The sequence below is a fragment of the Ahaetulla prasina genome, chromosome 1 (assembly GCF_028640845.1).
Source record: "Ahaetulla prasina isolate Xishuangbanna chromosome 1, ASM2864084v1, whole genome shotgun sequence".
Lineage (NCBI taxonomy): Eukaryota > Metazoa > Chordata > Lepidosauria > Squamata > Colubridae > Ahaetulla > Ahaetulla prasina.
The window spans coordinates 49,298,317-49,320,433 of record NC_080539.1 but is presented as its reverse complement, the minus strand read 5'-3'; the positions used below and the strand labels follow the sequence as shown (position 1 = coordinate 49,320,433).

General features: G+C 39.4%; 1 protein-coding gene across 2 annotated transcripts in view; it reads left to right on the top strand.

Annotated features, from left to right (window-relative positions):
- The window catches only part of TTC7A (tetratricopeptide repeat domain 7A), a 197,774-nt gene extending 181,007 nt beyond the window's left edge, over nt 1-16,767 (top strand). For both annotated transcript variants that reach the window (XM_058165184.1, XM_058165183.1), the window contains one exon: nt 11,043-16,767. In XM_058165184.1, coding sequence (XP_058021167.1) covers nt 11,043-11,264 — 222 coding nt within the window. In that variant the 3' untranslated portion in view covers nt 11,265-16,767. The remainder of the gene's footprint in view (nt 1-11,042) is intronic.
- Nucleotides 16,768-22,117: the final 5,350 nt, after the last annotated feature.

Here is a 22,117-nt window from a genome sequence, read left to right as displayed (position 1 = left end):
GCCTCGAGATCCCACCTTCGTCGCCAATGTTAGGTTCTGGAAGTAACGAGGCTGGAGACCAGGGTAGTGACAACAGCTCTTTAATATAGGGTGAACCCAGCAACAGGCAAACACCTTTTATTTGTTATCTGATCTTTGGAAATGGCAGAAATTAAACATGAGACCTTCTTGTTTTATCTAGAACAGCAGTTCCCAACCTTTCTGGCTCCACAGATGGACAGCGGTGGCGGGTGGGGGATGATTTCATGAGTGCACCTGCAGCTTGTGCAAATAGAGCTTTACTCGCTCATCTGCCACTTACGTGGTCCAGTTCCCAAAGGACCAAGACTGGGGGTTGGGAACCCCTGATCTAGAAGCAATCTAATGGATTTTTCTCATATATTATACAAATTAGTTGATATGATTTGCAACATTCTAGCCTTGATTGGGCATGAAGTGGGTGACTAGGGCCAGTCATTTTCGGTCAGTCCTAGGAAGGCAACAATGTCAAACCGCTTCTGAAAAACCTTGCCAAGAAACCGTTAGTGCTGATTATATTTCTATGGTTGTCTACCAGCCAGCTTTCCTGGGAAGAAATTCATTTCCCAAAACTAAGGTATCTTGTGGAAACCTGCTGGCCAGACTGAATGAGTACAGCTTATCCATGATTTTAAAAAAAATAGGTAACTTGTAAAATGTGATCTGCAGAAGAGACAGTTATTTGGGCCTTTGTTAGAGTATTTAATGTGGGTGGATTATGGTATCATGCTCTTCTCTTGCAAATAGTGTCCGCTGAAGTTGCAACCTTGACCTGGGAGAAAATCAAGAAAACACTGTGCCTGGTGTATTTTAAATACTGGGACAAAGCATCTGCTGCTTGCTTTTCCATTTCCATTTAGGTCTCAGTGAAAGCAGTACCGCCTGCAAAGTGTTCCATGCAGCCTGCTGTTACGCTTTGAGGGAATTTGGAAGAAAGAATAGAAGAAAGAAAATATATCCAATTTATTTTTCTCTTCTACCCCTTGCCTGACTTGCCCTAAGTTTCTACTCTTGAGTTTATCTGAGGCCTCCCTACAAAGAGATCAGGGCCTCCCGGTTTCTGCAAGTATGTTTAAGGGCCTGCCTTTTATACCAGTAAATGTTTGATCATGTTTAAGGTGAAAGACATTAACAGCCAGTCTGTTAACTTAGTGAAAGACAGCGGGGATGTCAGGTTTTCATCCATAGCTTTTGTGCTATAGATAGAAAGTTTTCTTAGATTCTCAGAATAAGCAGTGGGGGGAAAATCTGGGTCTCACTAGGTCTAAACCTGTTAGTAAAACATTTAACTTCCTTTTTCCTCTTGCTTCTTTTACGTTTTTCTGTTCAGCCTTTAGATCTTCTGATACTCTGATCCATAGCTTTCCAAAGAAAAGATCAAAAATAAATGTTTCTGCTGGAGAGTGTCTCTGCTCTACCTTTGGGCCACACGAGTATAATTAACAGGTATAATGAGGGAGATGGATTTCTCCAAGTCTTGGAAAAATATTGTAAGTGATTCACATATGCATCCCAGGTTATAGGAACCTGGACCAGTGTTAAGAGTCAATATGGGATATCCAAGACCCAGATTAAATACTGTAACTATTGCCACACCCTGAAGCCTCTGGTGCCCTGACTTCCATGAGAAAATAAAGATAATCAGGACAATGAAAAAGAGTACTGTAGTGGCCTGTAACATTCTTGCCCCCTCCTGTTGGCCATATGATTGGGTCCAGAAGAAGACAGCAAAACAATGAAAACAATAACAAGTTTGATATGGCCCTCTTAAGGACTGGGAGGAATGGTTCCAGAAAGGATCTTATCCAAAGGCTTTCCAGAATTAGAACAGATACTGATAGGAAAATCAGTGAATTATAACATTCCTCACAATTTAAAGAGATGGTCATCACCATCTCTTTCATTTGTAGGAACACATCTGTGGCATATTGTACAAGGGTTGAATAGAAAGTAATGCCTCTAATGTTATAATCTGCCAACAATTAGCAGTATTGACATGCTAGGTCTGATACCTTCTTTAGCCTTTTTCCTTCTACTTTTTTTGGTGAGAAGCTCTTATCAGAAAAAGTTGTGATGCAATTGTCATTGCAATGGAAGCTTGCTGTGAATAGTCATTGATGCCCTTTAAGCAATGTTCCATGATTGAATTTTTAACTGAAAAAGTCCCTGGAACGGAAATTTAAATGGGTTAAATCAGGGGTCTCCAAACTTGGCAACTTTAAGACTTGTGGGCTTCAACTCCCAGAACTTTGCTGGCTGAGGATTTCTGGGAGTTGAAGTCCACAAGTCTTAAAGTTGCCAAGTTTGGAGACCCCTGGGTTACATGGATATTTTTATGGTGATGATGGTGAATGTATGTTTTTTTTATAGTGGATGAAGAAATTGATGTAAATACTATGTTCTTTGCTTTGTCAAAAAATGTAAAAATGGTGAACTGTGAGGTGCTGACTAGTTTGATTAAGAACAAAGTAGCCTATCTGTGATGGCAATTGACAAGATTCACATAAGAAAGATAGATGAACTCATTAAGGACAATCAGCAGATCCCTCAAAGGGACATTGCTGTCAAGCCTGGAATTTCACAGCAACATGCAAGTCACATTGTTGATGTTCTTCAATACTAGATCTCTGAGAGCAGAGATGGAATTCAAGAATGGAAATTTGCCAACAATAGTCATGCTACAAGAATGTAGGAGAGGAATTTTTCATGGCATTCTGACAGCTGGGCATAGCTTTACCTATGGGGTAAAAAAAAAACCCTTCAAAACCCAGGTTTCACCAGCAAAAATCATAATTACAATTTCGGAATATGCAAGTGATGTTATTTACATGGATTTCCTTGAACCTGGCTCCACTATGAAGTCATAGCATTACACTGGAGCATTCAAGCTTTGAAACAATGATTCAACAATGAATTGAATGATTCATTCAATTGAAATGATTCAATTTCTTCACCACAAGAAGAAACATTTGCCATAAGCTATATCTCACACCTGACAAGTCACCCAGAGGCAATTGTGGAATTGGATCCCACCATCTTACCCCATACAATAAATAGCCCAGACTTGTTGCCATATGACTTTCACCTTTTTTCAAAATTTGAGGATGATTCATGGGCATTGGTTTGATTCAGTGAAAGATTTGGTTGAAGAGGCAAGGCTTGTTTAAAATTAAATCTTCAGGCAGCTTGTCCACCATTAGTAGAATTGTGCAGTAAATGATATTTATTATGTGGAGAAATAAATACAAACAATGAAAGAACACCTTTCAAGGATTATTTTCAGATTTCATTTATCAAAAGATCCCTCTTTAAACTAATATTAAGGACCTGGAGGCTTAATTTTTATTCAAAACTCGTATAACCTTTGGCATTTAATTTTTTTTATTACATTTCTAATATTTTATTATGCCAACTTCTCTTTAGTCCAAACTCCTCACCAATATGACATTAAATGTAATTCCCAACCTTCCAAGATAAAGATAAAGTTTCATTTTTCCCAAAGTAACTAGATCAGGTGCTTGAGAATGTGTTCTAGGACAGGGGTCTCCAACCTTGGCAACTTTAAGACTTGTGGACTTCAACTCCCAGGATTCCTCAGCCAGCAAAGTTCTGGGAGTTGAAGTCCACAAGTCTTAAAGTTGCCAAGGTTGGAGACCCCTGTTCTAGGATGTTCCGATACATTTACATTTAATATAAAAGACAAATATAATGACATTCATGTATATAAGATGTCGTTTCATATTTTGCTCTTGACGGGCTGTTCTCAGAAAGGTTCACATAGCCTTTCAGTTATATTTAGGATTAATATTCCTTGCTTTAAAATATCTTACTCAAAGACTCTGCATTAATTACTGTTTGAGGAACAGTAGGAGGAAAGACTTTGAGCCTTGTTTGAGTCAGTGGTGCCAAAAATCTAAAAAGCCTTTCGTTAGATAAAGACATTCCACTACTTCATTGCCGTCTCTCCCCAAGCATCAAAAATCTGTTTCAGAAAGCTCTCTGTAAGTGGATGACATTCTCTCATACTGCTTTGTTGACTTTTTATTTCCATTGGTTGCCATGCACTTAATACTGATTAATGAATAGTTTGAAGCTCTTTGATTTGAAATGCTGTATTCAGTTTCAGTATCTTACCATGACTTTGAAATAGCATTGAAATGTTCAATTAAATAAGAAATGATAAATATTATCAAAGTGGTGCAAATGATCATTTTCAGAGAGGAACACAGTAAAACAACTTTGGCCTGGGGATCAAATGGGAAAATTCCACACAGGAGGGGCCTGCTGGATTGATGGCAGATTCCACTTCCCCACCTCTTGCTCTCTGCTCTCCACCCATCCATCTTTTGGGTTATCGTATTGATGCTTTATTCTCATTGTGTTCCTTTGTCATTTTCTGTTTATTGTTCTATTATTTTACTTCTTTTCTGTTTACACTCCTCTCATTTTCTTCCTTTTAATTATTGTAAGCCGCCTAGGGTAGCCCCATGGCGAGATAGGCAGCAATAATTTTTACAAATAAATGAAAATAAATAAATAAAGCATCTGGCATCCATTAGCATGTAGATACATTGTACCATTCGGTAGAATAGTGGCTCAAAAATGCGCTCAGAAAAATAGATTGCAAATTAAATGTACAAGACTGTGAGTTTTTCAGAGCATTTGATAAGATCAAACAAAATGAGAAGGAAACTTTTCTGATGCTGAAGCCTTCAAGCCTTTGTTTAGGGCATCTACTTGTATATGACTGAAAAGTAGACAACATGGAATTTGGGGTCATCTGTGGCAGCTTGTTGCCAGGACAACTCCATGTGCTCAGGGCCGGTTCTTGACTTTTTGGCATCTTCGGCATACTCATATTCTGGCACTCCCTATGCTTTGGCTCATCTTCCAATTTTGTTAGGAATTTCAAAAAGACAATCTTGTTTCTTTTATTTTCTTTGAGTCTTTGAAGTGTATGCTTATGATTTTCAGCTCTGGACAATGCTTTTTTTCCTCTAATATTTTCATCCTATTTACAGTGAATCACAGAAATTCTAATTACATCAGCATCCATTGCTGTCATATGGCAACTATTCTGCAAAATTATATTTAACCCTCGAGCGGGTGTTCTGGCATACAATGTGTGATGTTTTCGCTTTTCCAAATATAACTTTGATAAATAAATAGTCTCACAATCCGCTCACTTAGGATCTTCCCATCAGAGCTTTGTCTTACTTCAGTAATATTATCAGCTTCTTGAATGTAATAGATGTAAACATAATTTCTTTTTCATGACTTGCAATGTCTGGTTAGCGATTGTTCGCTACCACTCAAGTGGCCTTGTAGGTGTTTTTGAAAAGAGTAAAAATTCTAAAGCAACAGAAAAAGATTATCAGATATTATATGCATATTGAGTATCTTGGAAGATTTTTTTAATTTTAGTGCGCTCTCACAGAGAGGGACTCCTCAGGGTGCCGTCAGCTAAGCAATGCCGTCTGGCGACACCCAGGGGAAGGGCCTTCTCTGTGGGGGCTCCCACCCTCTGGAACGAACTCCCCCCAGGACTTCGTCAACTTCTGGACCTCCGAACCTTTCGTCGCGAGCTTAAAACACACTTATTCATTTGCGCAGGACTGGATTAGATTTTAAATTTATACTGGTTTTTAATGGGTTTTATTATTTATATTGCTTTTTAATAATTGGTCCATGTAGAATAAGTTTTTTAATTGTATTTTAGTTTGTATTTATATGTACTTTTTACTTGCCTGTGAACCGCCCTGAGTCCCTAGGGAGATAGGGCGGTATATAAATGTGATAAAATAAATAATAATAATAGTGCCCCCTAAAATTTGGCACACTGCCTAGAATGGACACTGCATAGGTTGCCTAGGCCTAGAACCAGCCCTGCATGTGATAACAAGTAGAAAAGAGCATTATCTGGATTAAAAAATATATTTTTCCCATACTGATACCTAATTTGTGTATGATATTTTTGGTTGCTGTTGGTTTAGGGAGCTTTAAAGGGAAATACAGGATGGTGTTCTTCAGATTTAAACAGATACTTCAAGTTTAAAAGCAATGCATCTTCCATGCCAGGTGTGGGCAGCAGTGGAAAAGGGTCCTGGTCCTTATTATGGGATATTTCTGAGATCAGAATGCCACCAGAATGCCCAGCAGGGTTCTTATGCTTTTACCAACAGTGGGAAATTCTTTCCTATCCTGAGATATAATTGAGTGAAAAAGAGATGGGAAGAAAAAAAGATCTTAAAAGCTCCAGGGTATTCAAAAGGCTCATGACTGATTTTGATTTCTATATTGATTTGAGGAAAATACTTCACTTATCAAAACAAAAGGGAATAGCAGTTTTACTTTCACTTGAAATGGCAATAGGGTGGTGCGGTTATTTGTCACATACACACACACACACTTCTAATGTTCCCTCAATCTCTGCTGATTTTATGAAATTATTCATGCACCTTAACAAGAAGTGTTTCTATGGAAACTGAGAAACTGAACTTTCATTAGGAAACCTACTAAAGAGAATGAGAGAGAGAGAGAGAGAAAGAGCCCAGCTAAAAATATAAATTGCCTTCTGCAGGAGGATGCATGAATATTCTTGTTGCTCCCGCCTCTCCGTCTCCCTCCCTCTCTCTCTCTCCCCCCCGCTCCACCTTTCCATTCTGCATCGTGGGCAGATCCCAGCTGGACTATACACAGCAATAACATGGAGGCATTGTTTACCACTTGCCAGACTCTGTAGGGAGATGTAAAATTCTGCCAGAACTTTGCAGCTCTCAAGGGGAGGTTTCTTCAGGGAAACAGAGCGTTCAGTGCTGTGTGTCATACTAGCTTTCCAGAGTCAAAAATACATAGCTCTCTATTTATTTATTTATTTTGAGGTGGGGGGAGTTGTCCTCAGACTGTGATTCTTCATCCAATCCAGACAGATCTGTGGCTGTTGCTTTTTTGTATAAATGTCCCCTCCCATGTCAGCCCTCCCCCTGAAGAAGCATTGGGTGAGATGAAAGAAGTACCAATGTAATGCTGCCTGACTCCTCATCCGTAGCATAGCAGCTGGCACCCTTCTTTTCCAAATATCAGAGCAGCTGGATCTACGGGCTTGATCATCCCCTTGCCCACTCCCACTTCAAGGGAATGTGACTGGCTTGGGACCAAAATTCATAAAGATGTGCCTCCCGAGTTTTCTGTGTTTTGAAATCGTCTATTGAGCCCCTCTTCCTCATTTTTCCTTAACAAAAGTAAAATATGGAAAATAGCAATGACACACAAAAAAAGAAAAAATAAGAAGAGGTGTTTGAGGGGTAGACCATTACCTCCATAAAAAAGTACAGGTAGTTCTCAACTTACAACCACAATTGAGCCCAACATTTCTGTTGCTAAGTGAGACAGTTAAGTGAGTTTTGCCCCATTTTTGCGACTTTTCTTGCCACCGTTGTTAAGTGAATACTGCAGTTGTTAAGTTAATCATACGGCTATTAAGTGAATCTGACTCCCCCATTGATTTTACATGTCTCAAAAGGTGATCAAATACCCTGGGACACTGCAACTGCCATGAATCAGGTCTGATCATGTGACCCTGGGGATGCTGCAACGGCCATAATTGTAAAAATGGTCATAAGTCACTCTTTTCAATGCCGTTGTAAGTTTAGTGAATGATCACTAAACTGTTGTAAATCAAGGACTAGCTGGAAACCAGGGGTGCCAAATCAAGGTCCACGGGCCGGATCTGGCCCGCGGGGGTGCTTAAATCTAGTCCATAGGGCCAGCCTGGAAATACTGGCCGAAGGCCCTTTTTCGGCCTCCCCAGCCTCCAGCAGCACTTTGCCAGCCAAAACAGGGGTCTCCATGTATAGGAGACGTCTGTCCCATTCCTCCCCCCCCCCCGGCCCTCAGAGGAGAACTACAATGCTGATCCGGCCCTCGAAGAAATCCAGTTTGACACCTCTGCTGTAGACTATCAGTTTTAAACATTTTTTTTTTCCCTAGGGACCTTGAGAAAGATTCAAATCTGTTCTGGTTTTTACTTGGTCCTTCATTTTATTGTTAACTAGACAATCCGTGACCCACTGAGTAATTGTTTCAGAGACGTTTCCTGTGCCTTAAACTGCAGAACAGAATGACTGGAGACAGACAAAAAAGCAGTGGAAGCAACTTCCAACTTCTTGCGAGCTTCCCCATTGAGTTTCCTTGTGGAAAATTGGCAGGGAGTGTTGGAAATGATGATCATGTAACCACAACTGTCTGTGGCAGCTTTGTCAATTTCAATCCCAGAGGAGGAAAAGGTCCAGACTTTGGACGAATAGAATAGAATAGAATAGAATAGAATAGAATAGAATAGAATAGAATAGAATAGAATAGAATAGAATAGAATTTTTTTTTTTATTGGCCAAGCGCGATTGGACACACAAGGAATTTGTCTTGGTGCATATGCTCTTGGTGTACATAAAAGAAAAGATTCTTTAAGTAATGCATTGTTTTGCCCAATTGAAGATCACAGACAAACAGAAGTGTTTTAGTAGCATATAAGTGCTACAATCTGTGGTCATGCTTGTTGTTTTCTATATAGGTTGTTTTGTTAAGACCACAATTGTTAAGACCACAACTGAACCCAAATTTATGTTGCTATGTGAGTCATTTGTTAAGCAAGTTTTGCGCCATTTTACAGCCTTTCTTGTCACGGTTGTTAAGCGAATCACTGCAGTCGATAAGTTAGTAATGCAGTTGTTAAGTGAATCTGGCTTCCCCGTTGATTTTAATTGTCAAAAGGTTGCGAAAGTGACTTTGGGACTCTGCAACGTTCATATAAGTATGAATCAGTTGCTAAGCATCTGAATTTTGATCACATGATCATGGGGAGGCTGCAAAGGTCGTAAGTGTGATATATAGTCATAAGTCACTTTTTTCAGTATGTTGTAACTTTGAACCGTCACTAAATGAACTGTTGTATGTCAAGGACTACCAGTATAAATACAGTGCAATAAATTGTTGTTCATAACTATTCTTCCAAATCTACTGGGTGAAGGGCATTAGGCAGTTACTTCAAACATCTTATTTATTTATTTATTTATTTATTTATTATTCATATTTGTATACCGCCCTATCTCCCGAAGGACTCAGGGCGGTTCACAGGCACATAAAACATTTATATACAAATTAAGATAATCATTAAAAAACTTATTCTAATGCCGAATTATTAAAAAATATAAATATAAATATTAAAACCAATTTAAAACCCCTATAAATTTAAAATCTAAGCCAGTCCTGCACAGATGAATAAATGTGTCTTGAGCTCGCGACGGAAGGTTCGGAGGTCCGGAAGCTGACGGAGTCCTGGGGGGAGTTCGTTCCAGAGGGTGGGAGCCCCCACAGAGAAGGCCCTTCCCCTGGGCGTCGCCAGACGACACTGCCTAGCTGACGGCACCCTGAGGAGTCCCTCTCTGTGAGAGCGCACGGGTCGGTGAGAGGTATTCGGTAGCAGTAGGCGGTCCCGTAGATAACCCGGCCCTATGCCATGGAGCGCTTTGAAGGTGGTTACCAAAACCTTGAAGCACACCCGGAAGGCCACAGGTAGCCAGTGCAGTCTGCGCAGGATTGGTGTCATACGGGAGCCACGAGGGGCTCCCTCTATAACCCGCGCAGCCGCATTCTGAACTAACTGCAGCCTCCGGATGCCCTTCAAGGGGAGCCCCATGTAGAGAGCATTGCAGTAATCCAGGCGAGACGTCACGAGGGCATGAGTGACCGTGCATAGGGCATCCCGGTCTAGAAAGGGGCGCAACTGGCGCACCAGGCGAACCTGGTAGAAAGCTCTCCTGGAGACGGCCTTGATAGACAAGTTATCCAACCCACAGCAACTGGGCTGGAATCAGCATCTGGTATCTTTGGCAGTAGGCAGAATCATCATTACTGCCAGCTTGGCCTACGCTAACAGCAGTTGTAGTCCAAGATATTTTATGGGTGTACCTGAGTAAGGGGAAGCTCTTTAGGATTCAGAATATTTTCTTTTGTTAAAAACTAAAGATGATAACAAAAAAGAAGTTGTCTTTCTCTTGGTCATCCTAAGAGACACTTCGGTATTTGGTATCTTCCTGTCAGTCAAGGGGCCCTTCAGGTGTTGAAAAAAATCTGGCCATGGGCCTGTGTATCAACCTTCACAAGTCTATGCATCAGTTTCTTCATATACATTGTGGGAATGTTTGTTGTAATGCTTTATGGAAGATAATAATCTTGGCATTTACAGTCTTAATGCATCTGGAAGCTACTGGGTTGGGGAATACTGGTTTTATTCTTCAGAGCTAGAGTATATTTCCATCTCAGAGTACAACAATGCAATGCTTTTCACTGCTGTGAATGTTCCAAAAGCAAAATGTTCCATAAGCTTGGGGGATGTTCCTATAAGACACTTTTTGTCCAATGCACCATCTGTGTTCTTATGGCCCAAATCAACATCAAGTACCAGGACATGGTGCAATTACTGGAGAATTTTTCAGTATTTCTAGACATTCCATTGCTGAACTGAGGGTTCTTAAAAGTATCAAGGGAGAATTGGAATGAAAATTTGAGGAATTGGAGCTCACTAACGAAGCAAAAAATATCAGGCCACAAATTAAACGATACACTGCTTATGTTTAAGGAAATCATTTGGAATACTTTGTCATTATACTTGTATTTTAAGAAAAAGGACTATATATAGCTCAGTATTACAGCTCATAGCATCCAGGTTTAGTTCCTGGAATTGCCAAATCAGTCTGAAAAAGATTCTGGGTGAAATCCAAGAAAGAGCTACCATAATTTGCCTGCAAAATTCTGGGCAACCGTAGTAATTATAGTTTCTTATGTCAATTCACTGCCATCTAGTGGTTGTCAAGATTTTTGCAGTCTGCATAGATATTGCTACTCTGACAGAGACTTTGACAATATGGAATATTAGCCTGATTCAGTATCTTCTTATTCTCCTGTTTTTATCCATCAAACAATTAAGTTTTGTTGTGATTAACACTGAGTTACTTTTCCTTTGGCAGGGACTGGTACTCAACAAGCTTGGGCGAAGAAATTTGGCTCAGAAGGTTCTTCAGGATGCAGTCCAGATACAGAGTACCAGCCACAAGGCCTGGAACAGCCTTGGAGAAGTCCTTCATGCTCAGGGCAAAAATGAAGCTGCTGTTGAATGCTTTCTGACTGCTTTGGACCTTGAATCCAGCAGCCCTATAATTCCATTTACAGTTATTCCACGGGAATTGTGAATGTTTAGTATTAACTCATCAAATGTGTTATGTGGAGAAAATTTAGGTGATAAGCAGTCAGTTTACAGATGTGTGTGTGTGTGTAAAGAAAAGCTTTATTCACAGTAATGATTCTGTTTCAAGAATACAACATTTTAAGCTGATTCACTACCAGATTCTAGCTTAGTTCATACATAGCATTAAGCTATAACATATCTGTTTGGTTGGGTTATTTTGTTTTATTGGGATGCACAAGGGACAAAATAAAATTGGACAGAAGAGAATGTTTGTAACTCAGGGTTGAACTGTGGGGTCCCAGGTGCTCTGGTAGCTTGGTTGTTTCCTTGCCCTGTCAGGGCAAACCCCTTGAACATAAAATGAGAGCAAACTCCACTCCCTACTAATATTGATGTTACCTAGTTTAGTAATGAAATATCTGCAAGAAAACAGCCAGGTTCAGAGAGCACTAGGTACCCCCGTATTTCCAGAATATTTTATGTATAAAAATTAGGGCAGCTCAGCGTTAAAATTTCAGCAAGGATTTTGTTCTAGACCACCAAACGTTTTGGGACATTAAGACACAAGTCTACTGCTTGAGGTACTGACAGGGGCACATCTCTTACAATATCTTCTTTAAGAGTGTTCCACAAATGATCTATAGCTGGGGATCATTAGAGCTAAAGATAAATCATTAAAAAGTCACCAAAATTGCTTGTACAAAGCATGTATCATGCTTTGGAGATGTTGAGATGCACAAGGGACAAAATTATTACAAAATTTGGGACCTATGGGTTTGGGACCTATTGCAGAATATTACAATGGTCTGTGAGTCTAATCTGTCAAATTTAAGGCTAAATCAGTTTTGTTTGTGCTCAGGGATGTATAGAATAAAAGTATAGGCATCTGTGAAAGCACAGTAACAAGATATAACTGTAGCTTTTTGGTTCTTTGTATCATTTTATCCTTTTGTTCCATTAGTACATTGTACGTGGCACAAATAACATGGCACAAATGTTATTCCATATAACTGACCTCTTTCCTCTTAAAATTTTCTTTCCAGCTTAGAGGAGACAGTCTAGAAGAGTCATTTTACTAATATTTCAGTTGCGTTGGTATTTACTTTTAATTAGGCTGCTGTGGTCATTCTGACTGATCTCATGTACTTAACTGAGCTGGTTCATTTTCCAATAAAACATACTATCAATAACTGGATTAGATAAAATAGGTGTAAGCACCTATGGTATGGCTATCCAAACTTACCTGCTGCTGCTTTCTTTCTAAATCTCAATTTAAAGCAGGATTGGGGTATTGTTTTTTTTTTAGTCTTAGGACAGAAATCACCTCAAAGTCCCAGTTTTTAGACAATAAAGGCCTTATTTTATCTCATATACATTCAAGGTGCTAATTAAGTAATACAAGACTTGAATTTGGATAGCACAAATATTTGGCAGAGAACTGCATAATCAACTAAACAATTTTTTCAGGCTATATTCCTCTCATAACAGGACCCTCCCCAAATGTCCTTTCTCCATTATTGTCCCACTGGCAAAACTGGGGCATTACAATTAATTTGCAGGAAATAATTAAGGCTTACTATGGCAGTGATGACTCATCACCTGGCAACCACCATTTCCCTCCATGGTAACCCGGTAAATGATGTGGCATCTTCATAAAGCAGGGCTTCAGTGAAAAATAGGATGAGGTTGAAGAGGGCAAACACAAATCAGGATCCATGTTAAGACTAGGACCAGACATTCTGTAGTCCATAGTGATGAAATGCTTCGAGAGATTGGTTCTCCAGCTCCTTAGGACATGCCTCTCACCGAAATTTGACAAACATCATTTTGCCTACAGGGGGAATAGGTCGACAGACAATGCCATAGCTACTGCTTTACATTCTGTAGCGGGCCTTCAATACCATTCTGCCAAGCATCCTTATCGAAAAGCTGACTGACTTGGATTTTCCCTCTTCCATCTGGAAGAGACTGGATCAAAGACTTTCTGAGGGACCAGCCACAAATGGTGAAGGTTGGGTCTGTCATATCCACCTCCCTGAAGCTTAGCACTGGCTCTCCACAGGGCTGTATGCTTAGTCCCTACCTGTATTCACTATACGCACATGATTGTGTATCGTCTGACTCATCCACTGTGATCATTAAGTTTGCAGATGACACCACCGTACTGGGTCTTATTACAGGTGGAGATGAAACAGCATACAGGGTGGAGGTTCAAAAACTATCCACAGGGTGCTTAAAAAACAACCTGCACCTGAACATCAGCAAGACCAAGGAGATGATGTTGGACTTCCGGAGGAAGAGAGAGGAACCTGCTCCACTTTACATCAAGGGGGTGTGTGTAGAGAGAGTTTCCTCCTTTAAATTCCTGGGAGTCCATCTCAGCAAAGACCTCACCTGGAAAAACAACACAATCCAGGTGGCCCGGAAGGCCCAACAAAGGCTCCATTTCCTTAGGGTGCACTGAGGAGTTCAACCAATCTCATTGTACATATGTTGTGCACTGACAATAAAGATTTGAAATTGAAATTCTCAGATATCTGTTTATTAGCCAGTAAACTTCACATTTGTGCAGAACAGCCTCTGTAGTGTTTAATGGTTATGAAACTTTTCATATACTGTTTATTTATTTATTTATTTTATTAGATTTCTAGACCGCCCTTCTCCCGAAGGACTCAGGGCGGTGTACAGCCAAGATAAAAATAAAAAACGTACAATTAAAACTAAATTTAAAAACTTATTATACAATTTGGCCGAAGAATTAAAATATTTAAAAATCTAAAAACCCCAATTTAAAATTTAAATAAAATTTAAATTCAGAATCTAAACAGTTTAAGAAAGCCCCGCGCGAACAAACAGATATGTTTTCAATTCGCGGCGAAAGGTCCGAAGGTCAGATATTTGGCGTAAACCAGGGGGAAGTTCATTCCAAAGAGTAGGAGCCCCCACAGAGAAGGATCTTCCCCTGGGGGCCGCCAGCCGACATTGTTTGGTGGACGGCACCCTGAGAAGTCCCTCTCTGTGTGAGCGTACGGGTCGGTGGGAGGCATGAGGTAACAGCAGGCGGTCCCGTAAGTATACTGTGTAGTAGTATACGTAAAATATTGATTCCATTAAACTCTGAAGATTGGGTGAGTTTAAATAATTGCAATTTGAAGAATAGTTACATGAATGGCTAGTCTAGTGAAGAGAAGGACTAGGGGAGACATGATAGCCGTCTTCCAATACTTGAGGGGTTGGACCCCCCCACAGAGAGGAGGGGGTCAAGCTGTTTTCCAAAGCACCTGAAGGCCAGACAAGGAATAATGGATGGAAACTGACCAAGCAGATATTCAATCTAGAAATGAAGAGGAACCTGACAGTGAGAATAATCAACCAATGGAACAGCTTGCCTTCAGAAGCTGTGGGAGCTTCATCACTTAAGACTTTCAAGAAAAAATTGGATAGCCATTTGTCAGAAATGGTGCAGGGTCTCCTGCTTGAGTGGTGGGGTTGGACTAAATGACCTATAAAGTCCCTTCCAACTCTGTTAATCTGTTAAATTTGGTACATCAGCATAGATGCTAACTTATTTTATTTACAGACAACTGTTCTGGAAACTTATTATGTATTTATTGAGAGTATTATTTGGGTACTCTTCAGCCAAATATGGTTTCAATTAGATGCCACTGACAAAAATAATACTGTACCCTAGTTATTACAAATCCATTCCATTAATTTATATAAGACTTAGTCAAAATTCCCTTTTGTTGCAAATGTGTTTTTGCGAAGGAGAACTTAACAATCACTGCCAGGGATGAGTTGTTTTATGGGGTTTTATTATATGATGGATATTTTAAATTTTATAAGCTACCCAGAGTGTCTTATTATTGGTTGGCTATATAAATGTGTTAATGGATGGATGGATAGGTGGGTGGATGATAAACTGATAGATAAACATAGCTGGAACTACATCTTACTAGGCGAGGCCACTTTGAGTTGCAGTTTGGCAGTATCTGGAAAGTCATAGATAGCCACTCTATCTTAGAGAAAGTAGAAAAACATGAACATTAATTAACTATGTAAAACATGATTAATTAGAAACTTTTCACTGATGAATATGTGGGGCTTGAAGGTCATTAGTTACTTAGAATACTTCGGTACATAATAAACAATTTTGCCCCTTTTGCTCTTATGTCCATAATTCTAATATGTAATCTTCTCCCAGAAAAACTAAATCATATCGTATTTCATTTGGAAACCAGTCTGCAAAGCCTTTGAAATTTGATATGCCTTTTCACAATGAGACATGACAACACTGAGTTTGAAACAGCTTTCACCAGATGAATGAACAAATCCCAGAGAGAAAAATGCATTGCGCATATAAGGTCATTTCCTGCTGCTTCTCATTCTTTGCAAAGTATTCGTCAATGTTCACAGATCAAATCCTGAATGATGCCTACTTGTTGCAAAAAGACAATTTAGCATATTTCTGTGGGGTTCATATGGAAGGTGAAGGGAAGCATCCAATCCAGGAAGAATCAAGGTTGGTACCGTATTATGAAATTGAACCATGGAATCAGACGAGACCATTTAAACTCCAGTATAGGAATTCAAAGGATCCCTGACAAAAGGCTGTCTAGCTTCTTTTAAACACTCGTGGAGTCCTCCGTCTTTCTGAGTAATTATTTACACCATCAAATTTACTATAGCAAACTTTTCCAGCATTAATTTATTTATTTAATTAATTTAGCATATGCAGTTCTTTTATCATAAATATGTTGTTTCGTACTCTACCTACTAAGCTAATAAAGAATTTGGCCTTCTTTAAAGTGACCTCCTTTCAATTATTTGAAGAATGCTATCACTTCAATTTTCTTCAGATTAAAGATTTCCAGTTTATGTAATTGCCAGTCATAGCTTTTAATTTCTACTGTACACCCTGATCATTCTTACTACATTCTCTGAACTTGTCCCAGTTTGTCTTGAGTCCTGAAAGTATAAAACAAAAAAATAGATTTAATACTGGTGGTAAATTGTGATCAATACAGAATAACCTAACACCAAGTTTCATATGATTTGGACTATACTCATGTACACTGAATTTGCCTTTTTTGACAGCCAAATGGAACTGCTACTAATCCAGTATTCAAAAATCCTTTTCACAATTAAAATTATCAAGCCAAGTGATTTCTATCTTATGCATGGTATATTTGATTTCTGTTATTTTAATCCCACTTCTCTAATCTTTCCAGATTATTTTGAATTTTATTCTCTGCAAATATATAAATATATAAGGATTTCCTTTCTTCAACTCAAGACATTAATAAAAAATACTGAAAAGTAGAGGAACCAGGACTGAATCATGTGGCACCATCCCTATTTCTCTACAATTTGATGAGGAACAATTAATATGCTTTTCAGACTACCTATGTGTCACTTACCAATAATGCCACTCAATTCACATTTAACTGCTTTGCTAATTACAAAATCATAGAATACTTTTTTAAAATGTTTTTCTGAAATCGGGGTATATTATGTTTACAACATTCCTATAATCTACCAGTGTTAGAAAAGATTCACTGTGCAAAAAATTAAAGTTCTTTTGACAAGACTTGTTCTTGACAGATCTTGCTTACCTCTGCATTGCTTATAAATCATTTTATGTACTGATCCAGAATATTTTCAGATACCAGTGTTAAACTGATAGAATGGCAGCTCCCTAGATCCCCCTTTCCTCTCTTTTTGAAGATAAGAGTCATTTACTCTTTTCCTGTTGTTTGACACTTTACAGTGTATTTACATTATGTAAGGGGTCAGCTGAACCTCATCAGTAAATTCCTTCATTATCCTAGGATGAAAGTCATCTGGCCCCTGAGATTTAAATTTACTCAGAATAAATGCGATATGTATATCAATCCCAAACCTGTTCTTCATTCTGCTCTTCATAATTGCCAGATGAATGTATGTTCTCTTCTAAAACAAGGCATTGCAAGCTGGCTGGGGTATTCTGGGAGTTGAAGTCCTCCAGGCCAAGGTTGGAGACCCCTGTTCTACAGAGTTCACATTTTCCTTATTAGGATTACTTGTTGTGCTTTTAAACTCTCTATTTTAAAATGTCCCATCTACCTTTGCAAGATCCCTTCCTTTGTGAAACTACACTGGCTGTTTTTGCCAGTCTTTCAGAAGAATTGTGCCTTATATCAGGGTTTTTATAACTGTTCTGCTGAACTATAATATCCATGAGAATTTGAGGGGTTCCATGAGACACTACAGGAAAAAAAAGTTCATCATCATTGGGGAACTAGAAAGCACTCAAAACCAATTTTCTAGTGCGAACATTTTGCCTTTTGAGCAGAGGTTCTGGGATTAAAAAAAAAAAAAACTAACTAAGGTTCTGAAGTCTGTAAAAGTTACAAAACCCCTGCTTTAAATAGCACCTTTTAAAGGAACCCTCACCTTTCTTACTATTGCTTTCTCATTAGTTGCCTCCAGTCTGAATGTTGCTTATTTTTGCTCTCGCAGTGGTTATGATTCAAAACAGTTTCTGAATTGTTCAAATGTGTTAATTTGGCTACATCTTCTGCTTCCTTGGGCCTAATTCTGGTGAGAAAGAGGTAGACAGAGATGTGATAAGTATAAATATGGTATGTGACCTAATCATGACTAAAGCAGACTCTAGTTCATGGGGAGTCATTATACAAATTCTCCTTCAGGTTCCAAAGGGAATATCCACATGAGAGTGAGAATCAGGTCTAAATAGAAAATGCTTTCCCATTTCCATAACCTCATTCACAGACCATGAAAGGAATGAGAGCTTTTCAGCAGCTTGTTAAAGCACATGATACCTTCTGCTTCGCCCGGACTACATAATTACCTTCTCGTCTCAAAATAGAAGGATTAGAGAAAATAAGATGGCCCACAGACTCATCATTTGTAAGAACAGCATGGTGGCCACATTCCCAAAATTTACAAGAGCTGTTAGACAACAACCCTTTATTAGAGTGATTGTGAAATTTAGTTTTGTAAAGCCAGTAGTTCACGTCTGATTAAAAGAGAAAGAATTATAAGAAAAGGAGGCATATAGATCACTTGGTCATGAAACAGTTCTACCTGCATAGATTTTGTATCTCATGAATGTCTTGATTGCTGTAAAAAACATTGCATTTTTCAAAGTGGCCCCCTGCCTTTGTTTTTCATCAAAACTCTGTTGTAGTTTTTTCCTGACTGCTTTTATAACAGGCAATCACAATTTCAATGTGCTACTAGCTATAATGTTTTCAAAGTTACAACAGTGTTGAGGGTTTCTTTGTGAGTCAATGCTAGGAGAATGGTTTGCATAATACATGAAGGGGGAAAATAAAGCTGGGGAACTTTCTCCTGGCATAATGAAACTTTTCAAAGGTAGTAAGTGTGAGAGGGATCTAGCTATCCTAGTGGACTACCACTTAAGTATGAGCCAGCAGTGTGCTGCAGCTCACCCAAAAAAAAAAAATCAACAAAAGTCCTAGGCTGCATCAACAAAAGAATAGCATCAAGATTAGGAGAAGTGATAGTACCACTCCAAAGAGATCCAACTTGGAACTAAGGAGACATTTCCTGACAGTAAAAGCAATTAATCAATGGAACAGCTTGCTCTATTTTTTGAGACATTCAAGAAAAGATTGAACAGCCATTTGTCTGAGATTAAATAAGGTCTCCTGCTATGGACAGACAATTGAACCAGAAGATCTCCAAGGTCCTTTCCAGCCCTATGATTCTATGATTCTAACTACAAGAAATTAGGATGATAACAAACAAGAGTTTCTGATCCTTTCCAAACAGGCCGGTGAAGAGGAGGAGTATTCTCTCTTCAAATATAGAAGAAGAAGAAATTGCTAGTTTGAATCTTCAGGTTTGAAACAGTGGTGGGTTTCAAATTTTTTTACTACCGGTTCTGTGAGCATGGCTTGGTGGGCATGGCGTGGCTTGGGCATCGCTTGTTGGGCGTGGCGAGAGAAGGATACTGTAAAATCTCCATTCCCTCCCCACTCCAGGGGAAGGATATTGCAAAATCCCCATTTCCTCCCAATCAGCTGGGACTCGAGAGGCAGAAAATACATTGGGGCAGGGCCAGTCAGAGGTGGTATTTACTAGTTCCTCGAACTACTCAAAATTTCTGCTACCGGTTCTCCAGAACTGGTCAGAACCTGCTGAGCCCACTTCTGGTTTGAAAGCAAAAAAATGCTTTCATTTTGATGTAGACCAGATTAGAGAAACAAAGACATGCAGGCCAATAATACTGTTATTATAAGAGTATGGTAACAGAATCTTGAAAGTGTGAATATGCTTTCTCCCTCCCTTCCATTATCTTTGAGAGAACTAGGGAAGGTCTTGTCTGAGATGTGTTCTAAGGTTATAGTTCTGCCTGGAGTCAGGTTTTAAAATTAAAAAAACCCCTTACCATAGCAGCTCCTTCTGATTCTGTGTTATTCCTTCTGCCCATTAGAATGATACAGCGAATAGGAGCGAGGCAGATGTCATGGTATGCAGAAATGACCATGGGAGACAGAAGGAAGAACCATAGAACAGACAACTATCATGCAAAAGGACTTTCATCACACAAGAGGAAAAGGAGCGTGGGGAAAATCTTCCTAGTTTTCTAGAAAATAAAAGTAAATGAGGGAACAAATGTTTTCAGACTTGCTAAATTCTGTTACTGTAATCTTACAGTAAAAATGCTGTTAGTGCATGGTTTGTGCTTCTTGTCTGGAGTACTTCAAAAGACTGACAGCAGGTCACTGTCCACAACCACCTCATCCCTGTAGTCTGTCACCGAGTTGTAGATTGCTTGTACAACATGACTTGTGTTAGGATGAGAAGAAAATTTATCACTTCAACAGTGGAACATCTAAAAGCTATGTCAGGCAATTTGGAGATTAGATGGAAGTGACATCATGAGGGCACGCCCCTTCAAAATAGGAAGATGTCTTCATGCCGTAGTTAATGGGTTGATGAATTCTTAAGCACTGTGAAGTGTACACCAGGTGATTGTAACAAGAGTGAAACTAAATAAAGATACATCAAGATACTTAAGTCAACTACATTCACCTGACAATCCAAACCTACTGACAGTTTTTTTCCCTGCAATCGTGCCCTTTTGATTAACTGCTGCCACAATTAGAAGTGCCCTGAAAATTGCTGTGTTTATAAATGAGTAATAAGAAGGTTTCCTCGTCCACTTGTCATATGAGAAGTATACTCCAGCTGCATTGATAGTGACACAAACTATTTCAGGAAGATCTGAGTTCAGGGGGTTAAGGATAGTCTGGTCCCTGCAGGTCAAAGGTGTTAATCAACCTACTCATCTTTGTCTGGCAGAGATAATTAGCAAATGAATGTTGCCTTGGAAGAGGATCCAGGGTTGTAAGTCTTCTTGTCCTAGGCTGATTACAAAAATATGGCTTCTGGTTACAGGATCAGTTTCCAGCGCATAAACCTGCTCAAAATAGGAATACAGTATTCACCTCAGAGGACAGTAACCGCCATTCTAATGCTTCCGTGCTTACTCCAAGGGGGAAAATTGTGGAAAACACAATATATATAAAATTACAACTCTACAGAAGACATGCTTAATGTTCCCTAAGAAATCAGTGGTAAAGTTGGAACTGATTAAATCCACTGGTTCTGATCCAGAAATATTTTGGGCCTATCAGATGATTGTTGTGGCCATCCATAGGATGGCCAGAAAATTATGCTTGGGTGAGATCAGAAAATCTCTTGATACTTTGACTGACAGATCATCCCATACTTTTAAAGAATATTCTGACATGGAATTAATATATCCAAAAAGTAAAAGTATCTAGTTGCAGAAGACTGACATTTTAACCATAAATGTTGAAGTCCTACTCTAGATTTAGAAACATTGGGCCTTCAAAGTGGTATTTTTAGGTTTGGAGGAGCATTTTTCCAACTGCCACACTTCTAAATGTTCAATGGAGAGTCTCAATCATCCAGGTCATGGTTGTCCCAAAGGTGCATTTTTTCCAAGAGGCAACTGGACTTTTTGGTGTTTTTTTGAAGAAGTTTTGCTTCTCATCCAAGAAGCTTCTTCAGTTCTTCTTCTTCTTTTAAATATTAAACTTAAATTAATCTTAATAGTTTAATGTTAATGCTATATGTTGTTTAAACATTTATTACACCGTACACTACCCAGAGCCCCTCTCTGAGGGAGGTGAGTAGTTAAGAAATAGGAAATATAAATATAAATAAAATAAATGTATTTAAATATAAATAAAAATAAATAAACAAGCAAGGATCTCCTAGAGCAGTGTCGGCGAACCTATGGTAGGCATGCTGGAAGCGGCACATGAAACCATCCCGCGAAGAATGCGCAGCCTTGCTGGCTCCTATTCTGCATTCCTGTGATCACACGTGCGCCGGTCAGATGGCCATCACGCACATGGGAGCAGCGGAACCTGGAAGAACAGCGTTCTGTCACACATGCACAGGCTGGCACCTGACCTTCCGGGTTGACACTGAGCACATTCACGATGGCCAGCTGTTCATTAGGTGCATTTCCATGCCAGTATCCGGGTGTTCGGGTGCCGGCTCGTGCATGCGCGATGGACCACCGCTCTTCTGGGTATTGGTGCTTCCACGTGTGCGAAGGCCCGTGGGGCCGCGCATACCTCACGGAATGGTTTTGCATGCTAATTCTGGCACGCAGGCCGGCACGCGGGGATGTCAAAGGTTCACCATCACTGCCCTAGAGGTCAAAGTGAGACACAGATGAAATTGAATGAGAATCTCTATCTCTTCATATTACAAGCACCTCCCAGTTAGCCTGTCACAGGCAGAAGCAGCCAGAAACCAAGAGAGAAAGAACAGTGTTTTTTTCCA